Below are 21448 nucleotides of genomic sequence, written 5' to 3'. Positions count from 1 at the left end.
AGCTTATCTCTCCAGTGAGGCTTAGCTACACATAGTGCCTTCTCTGCCCTGTTTCCTCAGGAGGGTCACTGTTGACCTCTCCCTGGGGGAAGGTGTCTACAAGCCATAGGGCTGGTGCTGGGGAAGAAGGGCATTTCCACAGCTCCTGGTCAGCAGCCAGAGCTCACTGTCATTGGAAGGAAGTCAAGCTCCAAATGGACAGAGAGAGGAAAGTTAGGTCAGCTCAGGGGCGATCCTAGTGAAAATCCATGTTGACAGTGAGGACCACAGTCTCTCTCCCACCCACTCTCTTTGATTGCTAGACCAAGGCTCCCACTCTTTTACAAGTTTCCTGGGTAAAAGCCCCAAGTCTGCAGGCTCACTGGTGCACCTGCGATCACCCCCACCAGCAACCTTTCTCTCAGCATCCAGCCTCTCCCTTGTTGCCCAAAGAGGCACGTCAAGCTCCACACGACTCCCCTTCCATTTTCCTAAGGCGGCAAGTAACAACCTTGGCTGCACATTTTTCTAACCACCCAAACAATTTTTACAAACATCGGTTGGTGTCACCTCTAGAACATCTGATTTAGTCAGTCATGGGTGTGGACTGGCCACCGGGATCTTCTCAACCTCCCAGGTGACTTTCGCCTGCAGGCAAGTTGAGGTCCACCATCCTAAAGCATTGTTACCTGAAGTCATTGTTTTTCAGGTTCTAGATGAAGTTTGGGGGTTTATGAAGACAAAATTATGGTAGAAGATGAAAAATAATTTCAAAATACATTTTAAATTCTTATGCCCTTAAGAAAAAGTCTCTCAGGCTGTTTTCTCTCTTTGGAAGTTTATCCTGGCTGGAGAGAGAGTAACACCAGCAGCCACTTGATTCCACCTCCACCGGCCCTTCTCTGCCCCGCAAGTCCTCTTTCCTCCCCACTCAAGCACCCTGCCTCCAATCCTGGCTTTTCTGCACACAGATCTTGGCCATAATATGATAAGCGGTGTCCCCAAAACCTGCAAGAGACTGTGAGGTTAATGAAGTGACTGTTTGAACCTCTGTATTTGGCCAGCTGGGAATCTGGAAATCTGGGAATCAGGCTGTGCCTTCCAAAGACATTCCACCTGCTGGTGGTTTAATGGCCCAGCTACAATATCCATAGGGATAATTCTGGATGCTCTTGTCCGCTAGGACTTCCAAGGCTACACTAGGATTATAAGAACTCCAGGTAGCTGGCAACTGTTTCTTCCAGTCTGGAGAGATTAGGTAGGAGAACACACGAAACCCTCACTTACCAACATTCCAGAATGAGGTGCCCACCCTTTCCTGATCTGTTGTCCCTGCTCCCAGGTCCCCTACCCCTCTACTTTCCTAGCCCCTACTTCCTTACCCTCTCTCCCCAGTCCTAACCATTACAAAAGCTGAGAACTTCGGGTGGCCCAGGAGACAATGGAAGGTTAGCAGTCAGAAGAGGGGCATTGGTTACCCTCTTTGTTATGAAGAGCACATCTACACCTCCATGTCCAGTATGCCTCGACTTTCACAGCCCACACACCCACCAACATGCTCTACACACCAAATTACAGCCTCTCCTAGGTGGAATCTGGTGTTCCTTGGAGGCCATCCAGATCAAACACAAATAACTTCTTCGATGAATATTTTTCTTCCTGACATCCCTATGATATGTCAGCTACAGCATCATCCCTATTTATCCTCACACCTACCCCAATTCCATGGGGAAGGTTCTGTAGATACCCCATTTTTCAGATGAAGATTAAAGCTTGAAAAGCTTAAGTAACTCACCCAGTGTTTCAGCTGGTAATCTGGATTTGAACCAAATTTAATTTCAGACATTTCTCTATAATAAAAGAGTTTCAGGCTTAAGACCAGGTAGACCAGTGGTATTGAAGGTTTTTGGATTGTGTGATATTGTTATTTATAATAAGATACATGTATATCTTGTTATATTTGGCAGAGCTCCTAAAACCCTTGGAATTCCCTAAGTGATAAGTGCACTAAACATGTCTTTTGATAACCGTAACAAGTCCTTCTCAACCACGCCTGCATTTACAACTATAACATGACTTTGAAAAACCACTGAAGGATGGAGGCTGGTTGCCAGAACCAGCCAGGCGATTAGACAGTCGAAACTTTCAATCCCATCCCCAAATCTCCAAGGAGGGGAGAGGGCCTGGAGATTGAGTTCAATCATGAATGATCAATGATGTAATCAATTATGCCTAATAATGAAGCCTTCAAAGAACCCAAAGGGCGAGTTTGGAAGACCTTCCATGTTGGTGAACTCATCCATGTGCTGAAAGGGTGATGCAGTCCAGCTCCACTGGGACAACCACTCCTATACTTGGGACCCTTCTGTAGCTTAAAAAAAATTTTTTTTTTTTTATGAGAGCCAGGGTGAGGAGCCCAAGGAGGGGGACAAGCTGACTCTGCTGAGTGCAGAGCCCTGACATGGGGCTCTATCCCACAATCCTGAGATCAATGCCCTGAGTCAAAATCAAGAGTCAGAAACTTAACACACTGAGCCACCCAGGTGCCCCCTTTCTTTACCTCTTCATCTGGCTATGGAACTACATCCTTTATAATATCTTTTATAATAAAGTGGTAAACATGAGTAAATGGTTCTCTGAGTTCTGTGAGCCACTCTAGCAAATTAATGGAACCAGAAAAGGTCAGTGGAACCTCCAATCAATACCACCAGATCAGAAGCAAGGTGGCAACCTGGACTAGTGACTGTCATCTGAAGCAGGGTGGGGGACTGCAATCCCTTTTGGGAATGAGCCCTTAACCTGTGGGATCTGACACTATCTACCTGTCAGAATTGACTTAAATTATAGGACACCCAGGCAGTGCCCCCTGAGAATTGGAGAATTGCTTGATGGTGTGGAAAACACATACACTGTAGATTGTATACTCCACAGAAAAATTTTGAAAAATTATCTCCACCACATTTTAAAACTGTTATCTAAAATTTGTCCCAAGTTTAAATAGTGGCAAATTTTGCAATGGTATAATGTTGATGTCTAATGAAGTGTTAAAGGCCATTAGAGAAAGCAAGATGCTATGATGGCTTGATACCAGCCATTGCCTTTGTTGGAAATACCAGAGCAAGTCCCTCTTGAACAGAGGGAAATTCTACATCATTCCTCTTTCTCTTTGAATTCCTATTGCCATCTCACCTCCCTACAGAATTTTATCCTAGTAACATTTTTATATTTGAAAGTATTTTCTTGATCTCCTATCCTAGTTCTCTCCAATAGGGGGTATGTACATAAATTCTTTTTAGTTTTTATTTCTTGGTACCATAAGGCTCTAAATTATGGAAACAGTGGAAAGAAGAAAGGAAGGAAAGGAGAGAGAGAGGTGTAGAGGGCAGGAAGAAAGGACACAAGGAAGGAAAACTCTGGATTGGGTTATTATTGGTTATTATTAAACACTATTTTGAATACTTTATTATTAAAACGTTATTGCAAGTGCATCTCTTCATCATAAAATGAATAAGGCTTTCCCCCCCCCAAAGTAGTTCATGCATAAATGAATGAATATTGCCAAAAGTCTCGTTCTGATGATTCATCATCAAAATTATTAGTAACAGTCTACCATCTGACAATTTAGGTCAGTCTTCATTTTAACAAAAGGAAAGAATTGTAAAGTACCTAATTTTCAAAAAAAAAATGGTTACACAGTCATTAGTCAGTCTCTTTCCCAATTTCTGGGAAATGTACTAAAAAGATTTACCAAGTCTTGTTAAAGGAACTATTAATTATACCAGTTTCTCTTCTACCTAGGGCGACCTAAGGGAAGAGTGTTGAGAATAAATGGAAAGAACTCATTGACTTTACCCTGGGAGGGGAGAAAGAAAGCCTTCTAACCATTCACATTTCTTACCCATCCTCTCTGCTTTGCTATGACTTGACTCTTCAGAGAGGGTGTAGTCCTGAGCAGCATGCTGAGGATGGAGAGGAAAGGCCCTTAAATAATCATTGCCATCATTCCCATACCACTGTCAATATTTCTAAATTCAGAACTTTTGAACATGTGCCCAAACACCCTATTTTATAGGTCTTTTTAAAAAATATTTATTTTAGAGAGAGAGAGAGAGAGTGGGGATTAGGGGCAGAGGGAGAGAGAGACTCCTCACGCAGACTCCCTGCTGAGTGCAGAGCCCAGGACCCTAAGATCGTGACCCGAGCAGAAACCAAGAGTCAGATGCTCAACCGCCTGAGCCACCCAGGTGCTCCTATAGCCCATGTTTTGCCCACAACAAAAATATGTGTAAGACAGGCAGAAATAGGAAGGAGAGGGTAAATGTATAGTTCCCCAATTATCATTAGGGAAGACTTCCCTGAAACCAAGTTTTAGAATTGTTCGTTTGTTTGGGGTCCTGGGGTTTCTGAGTCCCTGGGCCTGGGATGGGTGAGGGGCATGGCTTTCTTTTGTACTCTAGGGGGTTGCCGAGGCTGGGGAGGTGGAAAAGTTGCACGTCAAGAATTGCATACGTGTGGTGGTTTAGCACTTGGGGATCGATGCTTATAAAACATGTACCTGTATATCCAATGGCCCTTGGAAAGTCCTAGAAGCTCTAGTCAATTTCCCACTTGAAGCTCTTTTACAACATCCGGGGTATCTTTTACAACATCCAACATCCCTCTGCTTCTCTGCCCTCTGTCCACGGAGCTCATCCTCTCCCAAAGGAGTTGGTTCCATTTTCAGGTTACTGAAGTCTTTACAGGGGCAAGGAGACCCCCTACCAGGTTGAAATCAGTCAACTGACGAAAGGAGTTGGTGGGCTTGCACAACAAGGACGACACAGACTTCTGAGCTGCCCGACTGAATCCTGGCTTTGCCTCTTAGCATAGGATCTCGGACAAGTGTCTTCATCTTGCAAGATCTCGTGATCAGATCACAACGCTGACCTTTCGGGATAACCACTGTTAAAGATGGAAGATGGTGTATGCAAGTGCGCTAGCCCAGTGTCTGGCTTGCATACTGCAAGCAGTAAATAAAGCACGGTTGTCATTCAACAGATTCCTGAGCCTTCCCACGGCTCCATCATCCCGCTCACGTTTCTCTGACTGTTCCGGGAGATAGTGAGTGAGACGCTTGATGAAATGACTCGCTGCGGCCCAGATACGTTATTCTGCAGTGCGCCCCGAGGGCCCAGCAGCCGAAGCCTTTTTAAAAGGAATGGAGGGGGATCCCTGGGTGGCTCCGCGGTTTAGCGCCTGCCTTTGCCCCAGGGCGTGATCCTGGAGTCCCGGGATCGAGTCCCACGTCGGGTTCCCTGCATGGAACCTGCTTCTCCCTCTGCCTGTGTCTCTGCGTGTCTCTCTCTCTCTCTCATGAATAAATAAATAAAATATTTTTAAAAATAAAATAAAAGGAATGGAGGTGTGCAAGGCACAAGGCACAAGAACAAGTGTTTTTATTTACTTCCTGTAAGTGCTCCAAATGCCAATGTGAGTAATTTGTCTTTAAAAGTCGCCCTGTATTAACATTAAGCTCAGTGATTTGCACATAGAAAATCCATCTTCTTTAAAAGATCCAGAACTTGGGATGCCTGGGTGGCTCAGTCAGTTAAGCAGCTGCCTTTGGCTCAGGGCCTGATCCCAGGGTGCAGGGATTGAGCCCGCATCCGGCTCCCTGCTCAGTGGAAAGCCTGCTGCTCCCTCTTCCCCTCCCCCAGCTCAAGCTCACTCTCTCTCTCTCTCAAATAGATAAATAAAAATCTATTCTTTTTAAAGATTTTATTTATTTATTCATGAGAGACAGAGACAGAGAGGCAGAGGGAGAAGCAGGCTCCACGCAGGGAGCCAGACGTGGGACTCGATCCCGGTTCTCCAGGATCAGGCCCTGGGCTGACGGCGGCGCTCAACCGCTGAGCCACCCAGGCTGCCCAATAAATACAAATCTTTAAACAAAAATATTTACATAAATAAAAAAGTAAATTCAATTAGCCAACATGTAGGACATCATTAGTTTCAGACGCAGTGTTCAGTAATTTATCACTTGTGTCCCCGAGCCTTTTGATGTAAGCCGGGATGGGGGGCGGCTGTGGAGGCTCTTGTGGAACATAGCAGGGGGTCCTCTGGCCTCCGATTAAAAATCACGGAGGGTATTGGGCCCCAGGTGGGCTTTGGTTCTTTAGAAAGTGATGTACTTGCTGCTCTGAGCCCTCAGCAGAAAAAGCTGCCCTCAAAATCTGCTACAAACCCATTAGCGCTTGATGGTCAGAATCAAGGTCAAGAATGAAGCCCGCTCCCCCATCATAATCCTACACTGTCCTGTGCTCTAGGAGAATGTGTCAGTCTCTTGAGAACTCCCTGGCCTCTACTTATATAAAGTTCTCTCTTTACATACGTAAAGCAGTAATTTCCGTATCAGTTCTTCAGCCTTCAACTTGCTCCAGACTGAACTTCCTTTAAACTTGTCACATTGAGGGCAGGTGGGTGGCTCAGCAGTTTAGCGCCTGCCTTCAGCCCAGGGCGTGATCCAGGAGACCCGGATCAAGTCCCACATGGAGCCTGCTTCTCCCTCTGCCTGTGTCTCTGCCTCTCTCTCTCTCTGTGTCTCTCATGAATAAATAAATAAAATCTTAAAAAATAAAAATAAAAAACTTGTCACATTGAGCCTAAATACTCCATCTGTGCTGCTCTCCTGTGAACCCTGTGTGGCTATAGTCTGTCCCCACAGTAGAACACTTATTTATGAGAGAGAATGAGCACGAGCTGGAGGGGCAGAGGGAGAGTCAAGCAGACTCTGCTGAGTGCAGAGGCCCAGGCGGGTTCGACCTCATGACCCTGAGGTCATGACCTAAGCTGAAACCAAGAGTCAGATGCTCAACCAACTGTGCCCTCCAGGTACCTCCATAGTAGAAGTTCTATTCTCTCCATTTCTATAAATGCAGATACTGTGCGCCCCCATCCCTACCCAACCATTTAGGCTAAAATGTGGCAAGATAAAAAATGCTGGAACCCCCTAACTGGTGAAAAGGTGAAGATGAGTTCAGAACTGAACGTCTTCAGTGGAGAATAGGGTCTTTTGGGGGAATATTAAAAAGTGACCATAGGACACCTGGGTGGCTCAGTTGATTAACCAACTGACTCTTGGTTTCAGTTCATGTCATGATCTCTGGGTCCTGGGATAGAGCCCTATGTAGGGCTTGTCTCCCTCTCTCTCTGCCCCTCCCCCGCCTCTCTCTCTCTCTCTCTCTAAAATAAATCCTTTTTTAAAAAAGTGACCAATGTCCCTCAATCCCGACTAAGCACACACACAAAAGGAAATAGCCCTGAAGTAGGGTGGTCAAGCTGGATTTCTTTTAAAGCATAATTTTAGAGCAGTGATGAGAAAATGCTGAAGTGAAACATGAAATTGCCTTCCCTGATAGTTTTTAAAATAAGATTGGGGGAGGGGTGGATAGAGACCTCTCTGCGTGAACCTGCTGGGCTCGGCTTAGTGGTGGTAACAGAGGAGAGGATCGCATCCACCAATTCGTCCAACACACGCGTCTCGGGGCCTCCTGTATGTTAGGAGCTGGGTGAGGGACCCACCCCCGGAGGTGACCACACCAGGCGAAGCAGACAGCAAGCAAGTCAGCTGATGAGCTGAGGATTTCGTGGGGAACGAATTTAGCAGCCTGGAGAAACCAAAAGGGGGGAAGGGGGTGGGGAGCGGCGGGAGGGGGCCCGGGGCTGAGGTTTAAGTAGACGGCGGCGGGCAGGAGGGAGACCACAGGGGAAGGCGGCTTTGCGGGGAGCCCCAAGCGGTGGCCAGTGCCCAGGGAGGGGGGGGGAGAGGGGAGGGGGGGAGAGGGGAGGGGGGAGACGGGGGAGAGGGAGGGAGGGACGAGGGAGGGGAGGGAAGGGACGGGGGAGGGCAGGGGGAGAGAGAGGGGACGGGTGGGAGGGGACGGAGGGGTGGGCGGGGGTAGGGCGGGGGATGGGGGGAGGGCGGGGGTGGGCCGTGCAAGGGCCTCGAGGGAGGGAAAGGGACAGGAGGGTGGGTAAGGGGTGGGGAGGGGGGGACAGGAGGAAGGGGGGAGGGGAGGGGGAGGACAAGAGGGAGGGTGGGGGAGAGAGGGGGCGGGGCGAAGGGGAAGGAGTGGGGAGGGGGCGGGGGTCACAGGAAGGAGGGGACGGGAGGGTGGGCAGGGGAGATGGGGGAGGGTGGGCACGGGAGGGAGGGGACGGGAGGGAGGGGTGGGGGAGGGTGGGAGGGGGAGGGTGAGAGGGAGGGGGAGGGAGGGGGAGGGGTGGGGAGGGGGCGGGCGGGCGGGGGTGATGGGGGAGGGCGAGAGGGAGGGGCCGGGCCTGGAGGTGAGCGCCCCCTCCGCACCTTCCAGCACCTTCCAGCACCTTCCAGCAGGCGGGGCATGGGACAGCGACGGGGGAACCGCGGCGGCTGCTGAGAGGCTCAGGTGGGGCACCCTTTAATCTCTGAGTGAGTCCGCCTTCCTGCGCCTTCCTACGCACCAGGAGCGGCACCGGCCCGGCCCGGGGAGGCCTGGAAACCAACACGCACAAAACCAAGCGCAAACGCCGCTGGAGGGGGCTCCAGCAAATCCTCGGTAAGTTGGGGGCCTCCTGCCCCGCCCGGCCCGGCCCGGCCCACTGGACGGCACCTCGGCCGCTGCCCGGAATGCTCCCCCTCGCAGGGGCTCCTAACCCGAGGGTCTGTCAAACCCCGACACAAAGCGCCCCACGAGGAACACTGAGGTGAGGGTGTATAACGGGGGCCTTGCGCGCCTCCCCCCGCGCCGCGCCGCCTGCCAGCCCGCGGGCCCGAACCCAGACAGCTGTCGCGCAGCCCCACCTCGGGGCCCGCCCCCCGGGTGTCTCGGACCGCGCCCCGCGCCCCCGCGCCCCCGCGCCCCGCGCCCCGCACCCCGCGCCCCGCGCCCCCGCGCCCCGCGCCCAGGACAGCTCCCCGGAGGCCTGGCCTTTCCTCCCTTGCTCCCTCCCCCTCTCCCCGCCCCCGCCCCTCGGCGGAACCCTAAAGCCTCTGAGTGCAAAGCCCTGCAGTTCATCAAGATCAAGGCAGGCGTCAGGTTTCAAGTTGAGGTTCAAAGCAGCTCGCTCCGCTGGGCCTTCGTACTTCCTGAAATCAGATGGCGCCTGTAGGACCTCAGGGTGCTGAGTCACGGCTGGCTGCACGCTCACTCTTTCATCAAGGCCACCAGGCCGAGACCCCATCTTCCCCCCCCCCGGTATAAAGTGAACACGGACCCCTCCCCCCCCACATGCCCCTTCTGAAGTGGTTCCTGTGAAGTGACCAGACTTAGACCAAGAAGAGTGGTTTTACCTTCCCTCTCCTTGAGGAAATTTGACAACTCAGAAGTAAGTAAGAAACACTCTGCCCCTTCCTTATCTTTACATGATACTCTTTACAGGAAACCACCTTCAGCTCCCGATTCCTACATTGTGTATGTTAGGTGGGTGTTGATCCATTAAGCAAATTCATAGGCCATGATGGCAAAGATACTAGAACATTCTAGCCCTCGGGGAGCCATGCAGATTAGAGCCCTACAACCTGAGAGCCGGCTGTTGCCCCCTGGCCCAGCCTTTCTTACCTGCAGACAGGCTTCCGTGAGCCAGTTTACCAACCCATGTAAATGAGCCTAAAAATATAAAATGGGACATGTTCTCGAAAGCTTGAAAGACCTGGCAACACTGGACCAAAACTCCAGCGTAGAAAAACTGGCGTAGCCCTTCAGAGAGACGGTGCTGGGAGCACGTGTTCCCTGGGTCAGCACCCACCAAGCTGATGCCCCTGCATCCTTCCCCACTAAATGCCGTCCCCGTGTGTATGTGCCCAGGACCCCCACCTAGTCCAACCACTTTATCTGACAAATAAGGAAAGCAGGGTCCAGAGAATTTTAAATTTTAAATTCAAAGGTCACTGGATTAGGTAAAAGCAGAGCAAGAATTTAGGTCCTGTTTCCAAGACGCCCCCATCCCCCAGAGCTCTGGGTGTCAAAGAAATTGGGCCACATTTGAAGCAGTGTCTCAGATGATATTAGCTCTGAAGTTATTTTAATTATAAATCATCACTGGAAACTAATGAAGGCATCAAAGCTGTGATACGGGTATAGACCAGAAGGGCTGGGGAAAAGTATAACTAGGAGATAGAACATTTCCTGGGGGATTTTAAATATAAGTAATCTATATTTAAAATATCATGATTTTAGCGAGTAACAGAGCAAGGGGAAAAAACTGAATAAAAATCACATCCTAATTTAACTATACTGAATAAATTAAAAATGACACTTCTTCGATTTTTTTAAAGTGTTTTTTAATGCAAGAATTTTTGCCCATCTATGTATGGTTCATGTCATTAATTCATGGTAATACATAGAATGAGAATACGTGAGTATTGGGACCTTTCAAGATTCTTTGTGATGAATGGTATTATTTACCTCATAAGGGAGATTTATGGGCCATATAAAAAAATTTTGTTTACAGGAGTAGAATTATTATAAATGCATGTATAGTATAAAAGTGTGCTGGTGCTGGACGCCTGGGTGGCTTAGTGGTTGGGCGTCTGCCTTCGGCTCAGGGCGTGATCCCGAGGTCCTGGGATCGAGTCCCACATCGGGCTCCCTGTGAGAAGCCTGCTTCTCCCTCTGCCTGTATCTCTGCCTCTCTCTGTGTCTCTCATGAATAAATAAATAAAATCTTTAATTTAAAAAAAAGTGGGGATACCTGGGTGGCTCAATGGTTTAGCACCTGCCTTCGGCCCAGGGCATGATCCTGGAATCCCAGGATCGAGTCCCACGTTGGGCTCCCTGCATGGAGCCTGCTTCTCCCTCTGCCTGTGTCTTTGCCCCCCCCTCTCTCTCTCTCTCTCTCTGTGTCTCTCATGAATAAATAAATAAAATCTTTAAAAAAAAAAAGTATGCTGGTGCTAATGACCCTGATGTTCTTTTACTTACTGTGTCAATTCAGAATAGAAATGAGTTTTCCTACATTCATTTTTCTACATACCACTGGCTTATCATTATAATTCCACCCTGGTTCCCAGGAAGATCCCATTCCACCTGCACCATATGCAGAAACCTGTCACCTTGAAAGGGTTTAAAAAGAAACCGAAATTTTTCTATGGAAGATTATGTAATCTTGAAAATGACCCCCCCCCCCAACTCCTCCTCCAAACAAAAAGAAAAAATTACTAGCCAGATTAAGATCCAGGGATCATTGATGTGCGAGTGGATCCTGCCACGTGTCTCACAGTTCCACGGCGCTTGCAGCAGGGCCAGCAACATGACAGGCCTTACTTCTTACATTAGCAACCATCTAAGCCTAGGTACGAGTAAGAGAATCTAAGGCAGTCTGAGCACAATGCTGTTCAGTAATGCTTTAATGCCACTTGAAATCACGGTTGCTAAAATTAAACTGACACTTGGCAGAAATTACCATAACACTTTCCATCACAGCATTATGACAGGCAGAAAGTGTCTGCGTGGCACAGGCAGTGCTAAGAACAGAGCTGCGCATCCCAAGAGGGACCAAAGCGTGAGGCCACGTAGAGAAAAGTTTGAGTGGGAGCTCGAGTTTGAGACCCACAATCACAAAAATGCTGCAGCTTCCATTCCCTTCAGAGAGACCCAGAAGCCGCCTCTCAAGTTCAAAGTCCAAACTTCTTTCTGCCTTCCTGTCTCTTGTTTTATAATCAGAGCAGGGAGGAGGAGCTCAGCGGTTGGGCAAAGGAAAGGGCAGGCTCTCTTTTGTCATCTGCCAGAGAAGGATTTCTCCCTCTCCTCGCCATCAACCTCAGGACCAAGGCAAACTTCTTGCAAGTCGGGAGACAGCACCCCTTAACTGGCAGGACTACTTTTAATGCAATGGGAGGGCACCGCTCTGCCCTTGGGGCCCAGGGGACTGCCTCTGTTCTGGCAGCGTTTTGTTCTAACCTAAAGCATTTGTCAGCTTCTTCACTCCACAGCTCAGGAGTCAACAGCAACTAAAGGGTTAAGCAAATTCCTTGAAACAAGGCAAGGAAAGACTCCTGGAGCTGTGCAGGTGCAGAATTACAGCCTGCCACTGCTCATCATGCAGAGATCCTGAGCCCCTGCATGGGTTTCAGAGACAGCAATGCTTGGCTTTTCTTGTTTTGCAATAAGAGAGAGAAAGAGAAAGAAAGAAAGAAATAAAAGGAAAAGAAAGAAGGAAAGAAGGAGAGAGAGAAAGAAAATGAAATAAATTTTCTGTTCTCTCGGCACAGAGCTATGCACAGAGTAGATGCTCTCAGAGAAAGAAAATTGTTGAGTGGTCAACATGGTTTTAAAAGATTTCATCAGGGTTCTTTCCCACCCTGCAGCTCCCACTGTGACTTGAGGTTTCCTAGGCCCCAGATGGCCAGGCCAGCGTGGGGCAGATCACCTGACCTAACAGTCAAAGGGCTGCATCTCCTAGTGGGAGTCAGGCCACAGCTCTGCGCTGTAATGGAGTCACTTTATTCAATAGCAAATGCACACGGTTTAGGATTCCCAAAATAATGAAGTTATTAAACACAAGAAAACTGGTGACCAGGTAAAAGGAAAATGAGAGGAAAAATTGATCTCTTCTGAACCAAGAAGGGGAAAGGCCAAGGCATGTAAGACATAGGCAGCAGAATAGTTTGTTCTTCCTTTTTTATTTAGTCACAACACATCAGTATAACAGAGGTCAAACCCAGTTCAGTGGAGGTCATTTAAATTACACCTGCTAAAAGAATAAACCTGTAAAATGATGCTTTGATAGCCTGAACCAAATTAAACCAAAAGAAGGCAGCAAAGCCCTTCTGAATATCTCAACAACCACGTTTCCATGCACCAAAGAGGAAAATACAACATAAAAATTTCCAATGAAAAGAGAAAACCTAGCGGTTCTGGGAAGAAGTAGGTTATGCATTTAACAGGTTCCACTGGACTATTCCATTGACGGCTTGCACCCCACGATCACTTATCCATGTTAACACTTGTGAATTTGAGATCCGTGAGATTGAAAATTCATTGCATTGCTTGGGGCTGGGAAATGCAGGCATATTCTATGCAATTACCTTTAGTCTCCTCCCCACCAACTCCAAATGGGGATCTAACCTACAAGTGGCTCTCTCCTAACTAAGCCAGAACTGCCAAATCCTGGCAGATGACAGCAGGGCCCCTGATGATTTATACACTCACCTGACTGCTGCAGGAGGCAGAGAATTAACTCAGTCTTCTTTCTTGGGTAAAGCTGATCATCTGATTTGTCAACGCTTTGTTCAGAAATATAAAATTCAACATAGATTCCCCACCCCACCCCAGCAGAAGAATATTATTTATACAACATCTTAATTGTCGAAATATTAACAAATAGCATCATGTTAACATTGAACTTAGTGGTTTGGAAAATTAATTCTAAAAACAGACTTCAACTATACAAGAGGAAAAACAGACCAAAATACGAAATGTTAAAATCCCCAAAACTTTGAGGCAAAAAACAAAACAAAACAAAACAAAAAACAAAAACAAAACAAAACAAAACAAAAAAAAACGGGATCATTCTTAGAGAGGTTTACAAAGTAATTAGCCATGAACAAATCTATTACCAAGTGTTGGTTTATACTCACTATTTCAATGTAATGTTTGGAACAAAATTTAACAACTAGCTTTTAAAAACTGCTAAGACGGGACCTGATTTTAAAAAAGAAAAAAAAAAACATTAAAAAAGAAAAAGTAAACCAACAAACCTTTAGTCTTTCAACAAAATTGATCTGAACGTGTACCTTTTCTCCTCTTTACTTTTACTGAGGACTTTAAGGTGATGTTGGCCACAGCCCAGCTCAGCTGGGCCTTTAGGTGTTCCCCTCCCTCCATCCTACAGCGTCGGGTCTTTAAAAAGCTCCAATCTCCGTCCCCCAAGGTCTATAGGGCTTGCCAAGGTTTGCGGCCTGCGTGGGTGCCGAAGGGCTCAGTGCATTGGGAGACAGGAGGTGAAAGGAGCCAAAGGAGAAGGGGAAGGCCGACAGGGAAGCCACCGAGGACAGCAGGGGCGGCGAGAGCTTGGAGGCCGAGGTGACCACGGGGAGCACCGGTCCGAGGCCGCCGCTAGGGGGCGCGCGCAAGGCGGGCGCCTCCGGATGCGCCGCAGCCAACCTGCCCTGGTGGTGCGGGTCCGTGGGCGAGGCGCTGGTGCCAGTGTTCCCGTGGCCGCTCTGGGGCAGCAGCAGGGGGTGCGCGACGTGCGGGTGGTGTCCGAAGGCGCTGCCCCAGGGGAGGTGTCCCAGGCCTGCGTGGGCGCCGCTGGCCGCTTCCCGCTGGGAGGCGTAGTTGTTAAGGTGGGAGACCAGCCGAACTCGAAGCGGGTCGGAGGCATCCAGTCCCTCAATGATGCTCAGATATCGGGCCACCTCCGCCAGGCACTCCCGGAACCCCAAACTCCGATAGTCCATAGCAAGGGCGTGCGCGTCGAAATAGCCTGAGCCGAAGAACAAAAGGGAAAAGAAAAAAAAAAAAAAAAAAAAGCTCAAGGCTTTGCTCACTTCCCGCACTCCTTCCACGCCAAAGGCGGCCCTTCCCAGCAGAGAAATACCCACAGCCCTACAAACGGCACCCGACGGGTTCCCCATGCAGGTCCTGGTATTTGGGGGCCGACCAAAGCCTCTGCATTAATGGACAGGAGAGTATGTCTTTGCTAATGCAAGTTCAAAGCACAATTAGAAGCTGCTGAGCAGAAAGTGGAATTATACCCTACCAGCAGATGAAACTGCGTTCATCCCTTTAATGTTTTCCCCCAACAACAAAAAAATACATCAAGGACAGAGAAACCACAGAGCAGTGAAATTCATTAGACACACAGATGTAAGTTATCATCATGCAGCTTTTAGGCACTTGGTCCTGAGTAAAGCATTTTCCGGCTGGAGACAGACACACAGACCCCGGTCTCCCACCTTCTGTTAGGGCTCCTCTAATTAACCACAACAGGTTTCTTTCCTCAAGAGTCACGTGGGAGCTTTTTTTTTTTTTTTTAATCCTGTCGATAAAATTAAGACCATCTACTTTTTTTTTTTTTTCTAAAGGCTTTTCCTCCAAACGTCAATAAGCAAATGTGGTGAGAGCTACCTGGATTTGATCAGGACTCTCACAACTTCAGGGCACCTCACACGTAAAAGGTCTTCTCCAAAAGAAGGTGCATTAGCTTAGTCCGGAGAGGACTGGGGTGATGAAGTCACTGGGGAAAACCCTCTGCATTTCAAAACGTACTGACAGGCAACTGTACACACCGCACATTCTCTCCCCACCCCCAAAGCACACAGCAAAAAAAAAAAAAAAAAAGGCAGTGACTGCACCAATGCTGGCCTCCGGCAGCTGCTCATTCCACCCAGAGCACTCAGGGCCACCACTGGACGACGAGTACCTTTTCCTCCTGCCGTGTGCAGCATTTTCAGGTGATCCACGGTCATCTGCAGGATTTCGGCTTTTTCTAGCTTAGCAGATCCCTAGAGAAGAAAACAGCAAATAATGATAACGATAATCAAAAGAAAAGGATTGGGCACCAGGAACTGCCTAAAACGGATATGCGGGTACAGGCTTTGCAAATCATAAGGGTCCGAGCTAACGCAAAACGAGCTGCCTTCGCGAAAGATGTTGGAATCCGCGTTATGATTCATCTCCGGCACCAGCAATACGGTTATTTTTCGAGGCACGGAGGAGGTTCAGATTAATGCGGGGAAGGATCCCGAAGGTGTGGACAGCTACCCTGAGAGCTCTACCCACTTTCTCCAATTACCTGCTTCTCAAAAGCACTGGGTACCAGCCGCCTGAGCTCAGACAAACTGTTATTAATCCGGTCCCGTCGGCGCTTCTCAATGATCTGTGGCAAGCAGGCAAAACAAAGGAGGAGATTTCCATCAAGGCTGTAAATTTCAAAATGAAGCAAGGTAGTTCTTCCCATTAATTAATAACAAAACAAAAAACAACAAAAAAAAAACAAAAACCAAGAAGCACTGTAAAGAGACTCACGCCTCTTCGTCTTTTCCTGGCCAAGATCTGTGAAGATGTAGTTGGGGACATGGAACCTAGAGCCGAACTCAAGTTTCTGAATGAGGAGGGGGGAGGGGGGATTAAAAAAAAAAAAAAAAAGAACAAGAATCGCTGTTAAGCGAGAGGAGGTGAGAGGAGGGGTGCCCCCCCCCACGCCCTCCGCGCACTCAGGCTGTTTTGGCAACTTGGGGCCGAAAGCGCGTCGGGGGCGCCTCGGCCCGGACGGTGCCTGCCCCCCCCGCCCCCGGGATGCGCAGAGGTCAGCGGAGGGCACCGACGCGCCCCGCGCCCGGCCCGCGGCCTCACCCATTCTCATCCGCGCTCTCCTTCTCCACTTCGACGGTCTCGTCCAGCTCGCTGTCCGAGGAGCTGTAGTCCGGGTGGGCTCGCTTCATGCTGGCTGCGCGGCCGGGGCTCCGCGGGCGGGTCGGCGCGGCGGGCCGGGGGGCTCTCAGCGGCGGCGCCTCTGCGCGCTCGGGGGCTCGCGTCCCGCGCACACTGCGCCCGCTCCCGCTCTGCCTCCGGCTAAAATTCAACCATCCCTTTCCCACGCTGCGCCCCTACTCAGGTCCCCGGGGGAAGGGCGGGAGGGGCGGAGGAGGCGGGCGAGGGGGCGGGGGGCGGGGCGGCGGCGGCTCCGGGGCAACGGCCTCCCCTCCGCCAACCCGGCTTCCCGCTCCGCTGATTGGCAGCCGCCGCGGGGCGGGCCCGGAGCGCGGCCCCCGAGCCCCGCCCCCGCCCCCGCCCCGCCCCGCCCCCGCCCCGCGCGCCGGCCCCTGCCCGGCGGCGGTGCGTCGGCTCCGCGGGGGCTCCGCGGGGGCTCGGCCGGGGCTCCGCGGGCGGGGCGGGGCGGGGCGGGCGGCTGTGGGCCGGCGGCGGGCAGGCGGGGGAGGCCGGGCCGGGCCCCGAGCCCCGAGCCCCGAGCCCCGAGCCCCGAGCCCGCCGCCCGCCGCGGCCCCGCCCCGCCCCGCGCGCCCCGATTGGCCTGGCCGCGCGCCAGGGCCGCGCCTGCAGCGCCGCCGGTGAGCCGCACGCGCCGCGGGCCGTGGGAAAGTGCCGGCGCCGCGGCCGCCAGCCAATCCGGGCGGCCGGCGGCGGCGACGGCGGGCGCGCTGGTGGCGGCGGCGGCGGCGGCGCTGGGCGTCCGCATGAATGGAGAAGAATGGGCAGGCGGGGCGGCGGGGCCGCGCGAGGGCGCGCCGGCGGGGGCTGGGCGGCCGCGGGCCGGGCCCCCCGGGCGAACCTGAAATCGGAGCCCGGGCGCCGGGCGGGAAGGCTCGGCTGCGGGGCCGCCCGTGCCCGGCGGCGGGAGGCGCGCGGCTGGCGGGGCCGGGCCCGGCGCACCTGGCGGGGCGGGGCGGGGCGGGGGTGGGGGGGCCGTGCGCACGCGGCCCCTGGAACGGCCTCCGTGGTCTGCAGGGGCCGCGGCCCCCGGGCAGCCGGTCTCGCCTCCGCAGGGCTTCCCACCGGCGGGGACCGAGTGCCCCGTGCATCTAATTTCCGGGCGAGTGGAACGCTTGTTTTCTCGGCCGGCCGACTAGGTGGAGAAGGAAAAAAAAAAAAAAAAAAAAGACCCCTGGGGATATCCATTATGGGGTTTTTGTTTTGTTTTTTTTGTTTCCAGGCCTTGGCGGCCAGATCCTCTCAGCGGGCGACAGGGTGGCGGGGCCGGGCCCCTGCGTCCCAGGGCCGCCCTCGCTGCGGGAATGCACGTCTCTGGGCCTTGCACACACGCGCGCACACGCACGCACACGCGCGCACACGGCACACCTCTGGCTTGGGTTCTCGGCGGGTCCTGGGAGCTCCGCGAAGTTACCCCAGTCCTCCAGGAGATGCGGGGGGGGGGGGGGGGGCGGGGAGGTGGTTGTGTCTCCCTGGCTTGCTGCCCTATTCGAGGATTTGTAGGAGCAGCAGCCGGATGGGTGTTTTGAATTTGGAAATCCAGGATTCTCTGTCCCTTACAAAGGAGCAGAGCACTTGGTATTCCTCTCGGGTCCCTCCTTTGGCTGCTGACCTTGCAGTCCTGTCAGTGAGGGAGCCCTTGATAGATATTGAGGATAACAAAATTGTCCTCACTTTAGCAAACTGCGGCCTCTGTGTCTGTCCCCCCCCCCCCCATTAGTCTTAAGGCACTTCTGACGCCACACCCTCTGAATGGCCTGAGCCTGGTGTGTACGTTCGATTTTAACCCCTCGCCTCCACACACGCACTATCCCACCTCCTGGCTCCCACTGAGCTCTCACACTTCACTTCACCTTCACCTCCAGCCCCTCAGCCCTTCCTTCTGGCCTCCTCTGCTTCCTTGTCTAGGCTGAGGCCCTCGCTCAAGCCAGGTTGGATTTTTTTTTTTTTTTCCTTTCTGGCACACCAGATGCCTTTGCTCCCTGTTTGTCCCCCTCGTGTCAGTTGTCCACCCACGATCAATCCCGTTATCTGTTTACTCTGCCCCTACTCACAGGTAACAGCTCTTGAGGGGTTGTAGAGGTTCGGCCTCCCAAGCTCCTTTCCAACCTCCACAGTCTTCAAACACTTCACTCACTGTCACCTGCCTCTTCCCGGGTTCCCAGAACCTAATAGTCCAGACATAGGAGACCCTCCCCTCACTCCCTTCTGCGTTCCAGAAGTCCCTCTGACATTCAGTTTCTTCCCCCAAGGTGACAGTCCACCCAACCCCAGAAATTAGTGTGTCCACTCCCCCTCTGTGATTCTGTGCTCCCCAGCCTTGAACCTACAGTGAGTGAGCCTCTCCTGCTCTGGCCGATCCCTGCTGCCTCGCAGGGGCATGGACCAGCTGCAGATAGGTGGGTGAGAAGAAGACACAAAGTTGGGGTCAAGGACTCCGAACTCCACAGTACCTAAGCAAACTATTTCTTCCACATTCAGTATGACTTTTCTGTCAAAAATGAGATCTACATTACAGTGTTAGATTTCTCCTGCTTCTCAATCTTGACTCCCATCCATCCATCCATCCAACACCCAAGTGTCTTCGGTGTGCCCGGCCCTGTGCTAGGGCCTGAGGTTGCAGTGTTGACCCAAAAGTGGTATGGCCCCTGCTCTCCTAGAACTCGCATCCTGGCAGGGGAGCTAGACAAGGCACAGGTAAAATCACTATAGAGGGCAGCCCAGGTGGCTCAGCGGTTTAGCACCGCCTTCAGGCCAGGGCCTGATCCTGGAGACCCAGGATCAAGTCTCACATCGGGCTCCCTACATGGAGCCTGCTTCTCCCTCTGCCTGTGCCTCTGCCTCTCTCTGTGTGTGTGTCTCTCATGAATAAATAAGTAAAATCTTAAAAAAATAAAATCACTATAGATGTGTTAAAGCTTGGAAGTACCTTTTGCTAGGGAAAAACAAGGATACTTCATGAGGTCTGGGAAGGACTTCTCTGAGCTTGGGAAGGCACTTCAGAACGAGGTGGCTCAGTTAGAGCCACAGAACAAAGGGCTGAGGCCCTGCCATAGGCCTCCTAGAATCAAGGAGAGAGCTGGACTGAGTATGAGGCCTAATTTTCCACCACCTGCAGAGTAGAGGGGATTTATCCCTGGAGGCCTTAAGTCAAGAACTGCTTTAGACTTCTTAGCAGTCCCCTGAGCAAGACCCAACCTGCTAAAGCAACCCCTTTTCCAACCAGAGTGGGGCTGCCTAGACCTAGCCCTGTAGGAAAGGGCCTTTTTCAGACATAGGTGGGGAGGGGGTGTTTTTCCTGTGATACCAGCCTTTTCAGATTTGCATACAGGCCCGTTTCCTTGCCTGCCTGTGGAATCTGGGTTTATTTACCCATTCATATCCAGTGGGCTGCCTTTCTCTGTGTTCTCTTGCAGAAAGGATGTTCCAGATACGCTGGAAGCAGTAGATACTTCCTATTAAGGAATTCACTCACAGGGCCGGGGCCAGGTGAGGCCTTCCCAGAGGTGAACCAGCAAGACCCCCAGAGAAAGAACCCGCCCTCAAACTGCAGTTCCAGCATTTCTGTATGAAAGAACGTTAAGGGTGGCCAATTGGCTGGAAGGGACACAAACAGTCGCTGGGTAGGGGACCACCCAGGATAAAGCCCTGAATCTTCAACTGTCTGTCCATCACGAGCTTTGGTCACTGTCAAGGTCCCTACCTTGGTGTCATCCAGGACACCAGCTTGCTAGTGAGTGCAGGTGATCATGGTGAGAGGTGCTGGAAATGGCATGCAGGAAGGCCAGAGACCACACAGCACCCCTGTAAAAGGGAGGGGCTGCCTCACTCTGGGCTTTCACGTAAGTCGTTTTATCCAGTCTGAAGCAGAACAGCTTTGTTAAAACCACTTAGAGGTGAAGCCAGCCCGTGTTCGAGACTTCTGAGTCTTGCGTGTTTATGTATTCACTTGACACAGGTATGTAAAGCCCCCACTACGTGCTGGGCACGGAGCCAGGCCTGGAGCAACGAGCTGAAAAGCCACAATCTTCATCAAGCTGCTCACGAGAGCGCGTGGCAACGATGCAGTCAGATCAGCCCTAGCTGCATGCCAGTGGGCTCGCCTCTCAATCTCTTTAAACTTAAAATGGGGATGTTAATACTAATGATTTTCTGATGTCACAGATTACGTAAGATCAGTTATATAAAGCATTTATTTTAATGGCGCTTGGCCAAGAGTAAGTACTTAATAAACAGTAGCTGTCGTTACTAGCTACTAATATACCTGATTTACCAATGAATACACTGAGCACTGGGTTACCCCTCCGTTTTCTGGTGATACTCTGTTACACATCTAATGAGGTTGAAAGGAGGGGGAAAAATAATGATCTAGAAACTGGATATATTAAAAAGTCTCTAGAAAGTCATATCCTTTAAAGACGACGAGAGAGAACCAGGGCTTTTTGCTAAGAGCACTAGGTTATTTTGAGTAGAGCTTAAAAATAAGCATCTGCTATTCATTATTAGTGAAAGTTGCGCTTTTGAGTTTCTTATTAAGGAACATCCCCTGAGCATGCGGTGATCTAAATATGGGCATGAATAAGTTGCATGCTTACCAGTTCAGAGACGGCTTCTTTAGGAGAACACCCCAAATCAGACACCACAAGACGGAGTCGCCCAAAACTGTCAGAGCAAAAGCTTGACCAAATGCCAGTTACCCTCCGTTCCTCATGCTTGCTGCTTTCCGTAGATGCGGTCTCAAACGCCAGATTGCCTTGTGGCATGTCATGCCACGCAAAAGTGCACTTCCACTATCAACTCCCCTAATTGAGGTCAGATGTAAGACGCCTTGGCGCTCGCCCTGGAGGAATCGCTTAATTGGAAACCCAGCAGGCAGCAGTGGGTACAGTGGGAGGAGGAGAGGGTTCCAAGCTGCCTGGGAGGGTTGGTTCTGAGGGACCCTTTCCTCGCTGTGGGCCCTGGAGCCCACGACCATACCTCTCCTCTGAGCCTGTTTCATCATCTGTAAATAAGAATAATCCCTCAGCTTTTGTTTTTTGGTGGTTTTTTTTTAATGT

At 51.1% G+C, this 21448-nt stretch overlaps 1 protein-coding gene across 1 annotated transcript; it reads right to left on the bottom strand.

Annotated features, from left to right (window-relative positions):
- Positions 1–12600: 12600 nt before the first annotated feature.
- HEY1 (hes related family bHLH transcription factor with YRPW motif 1) lies at positions 12601–16567 on the bottom strand. The gene is made up of 5 exons (XM_072804146.1): positions 16296–16567; positions 15969–16044; positions 15736–15819; positions 15364–15445; positions 12601–14424 (listed from the first exon to the last, which is right to left on the bottom strand). Exons 1-5 carry the CDS (start codon positions 16382–16384, stop codon positions 13841–13843), a joined length of 915 nt encoding a protein of 304 aa, XP_072660247.1. The 5' UTR covers positions 16385–16567; the 3' UTR covers positions 12601–13840.
- Between the last annotated feature and the right edge of the window lie 4881 nt (positions 16568–21448).

This window comes from Canis lupus, chromosome 28, assembly GCF_048164855.1.
Source record: "Canis lupus baileyi chromosome 28, mCanLup2.hap1, whole genome shotgun sequence".
In the NCBI taxonomy this organism is placed as follows: domain Eukaryota; kingdom Metazoa; phylum Chordata; class Mammalia; order Carnivora; family Canidae; genus Canis; species Canis lupus.
The sequence above is the reverse complement of the archived record's forward strand: the minus strand, read 5'-3'. Positions and strand labels throughout refer to the sequence as shown.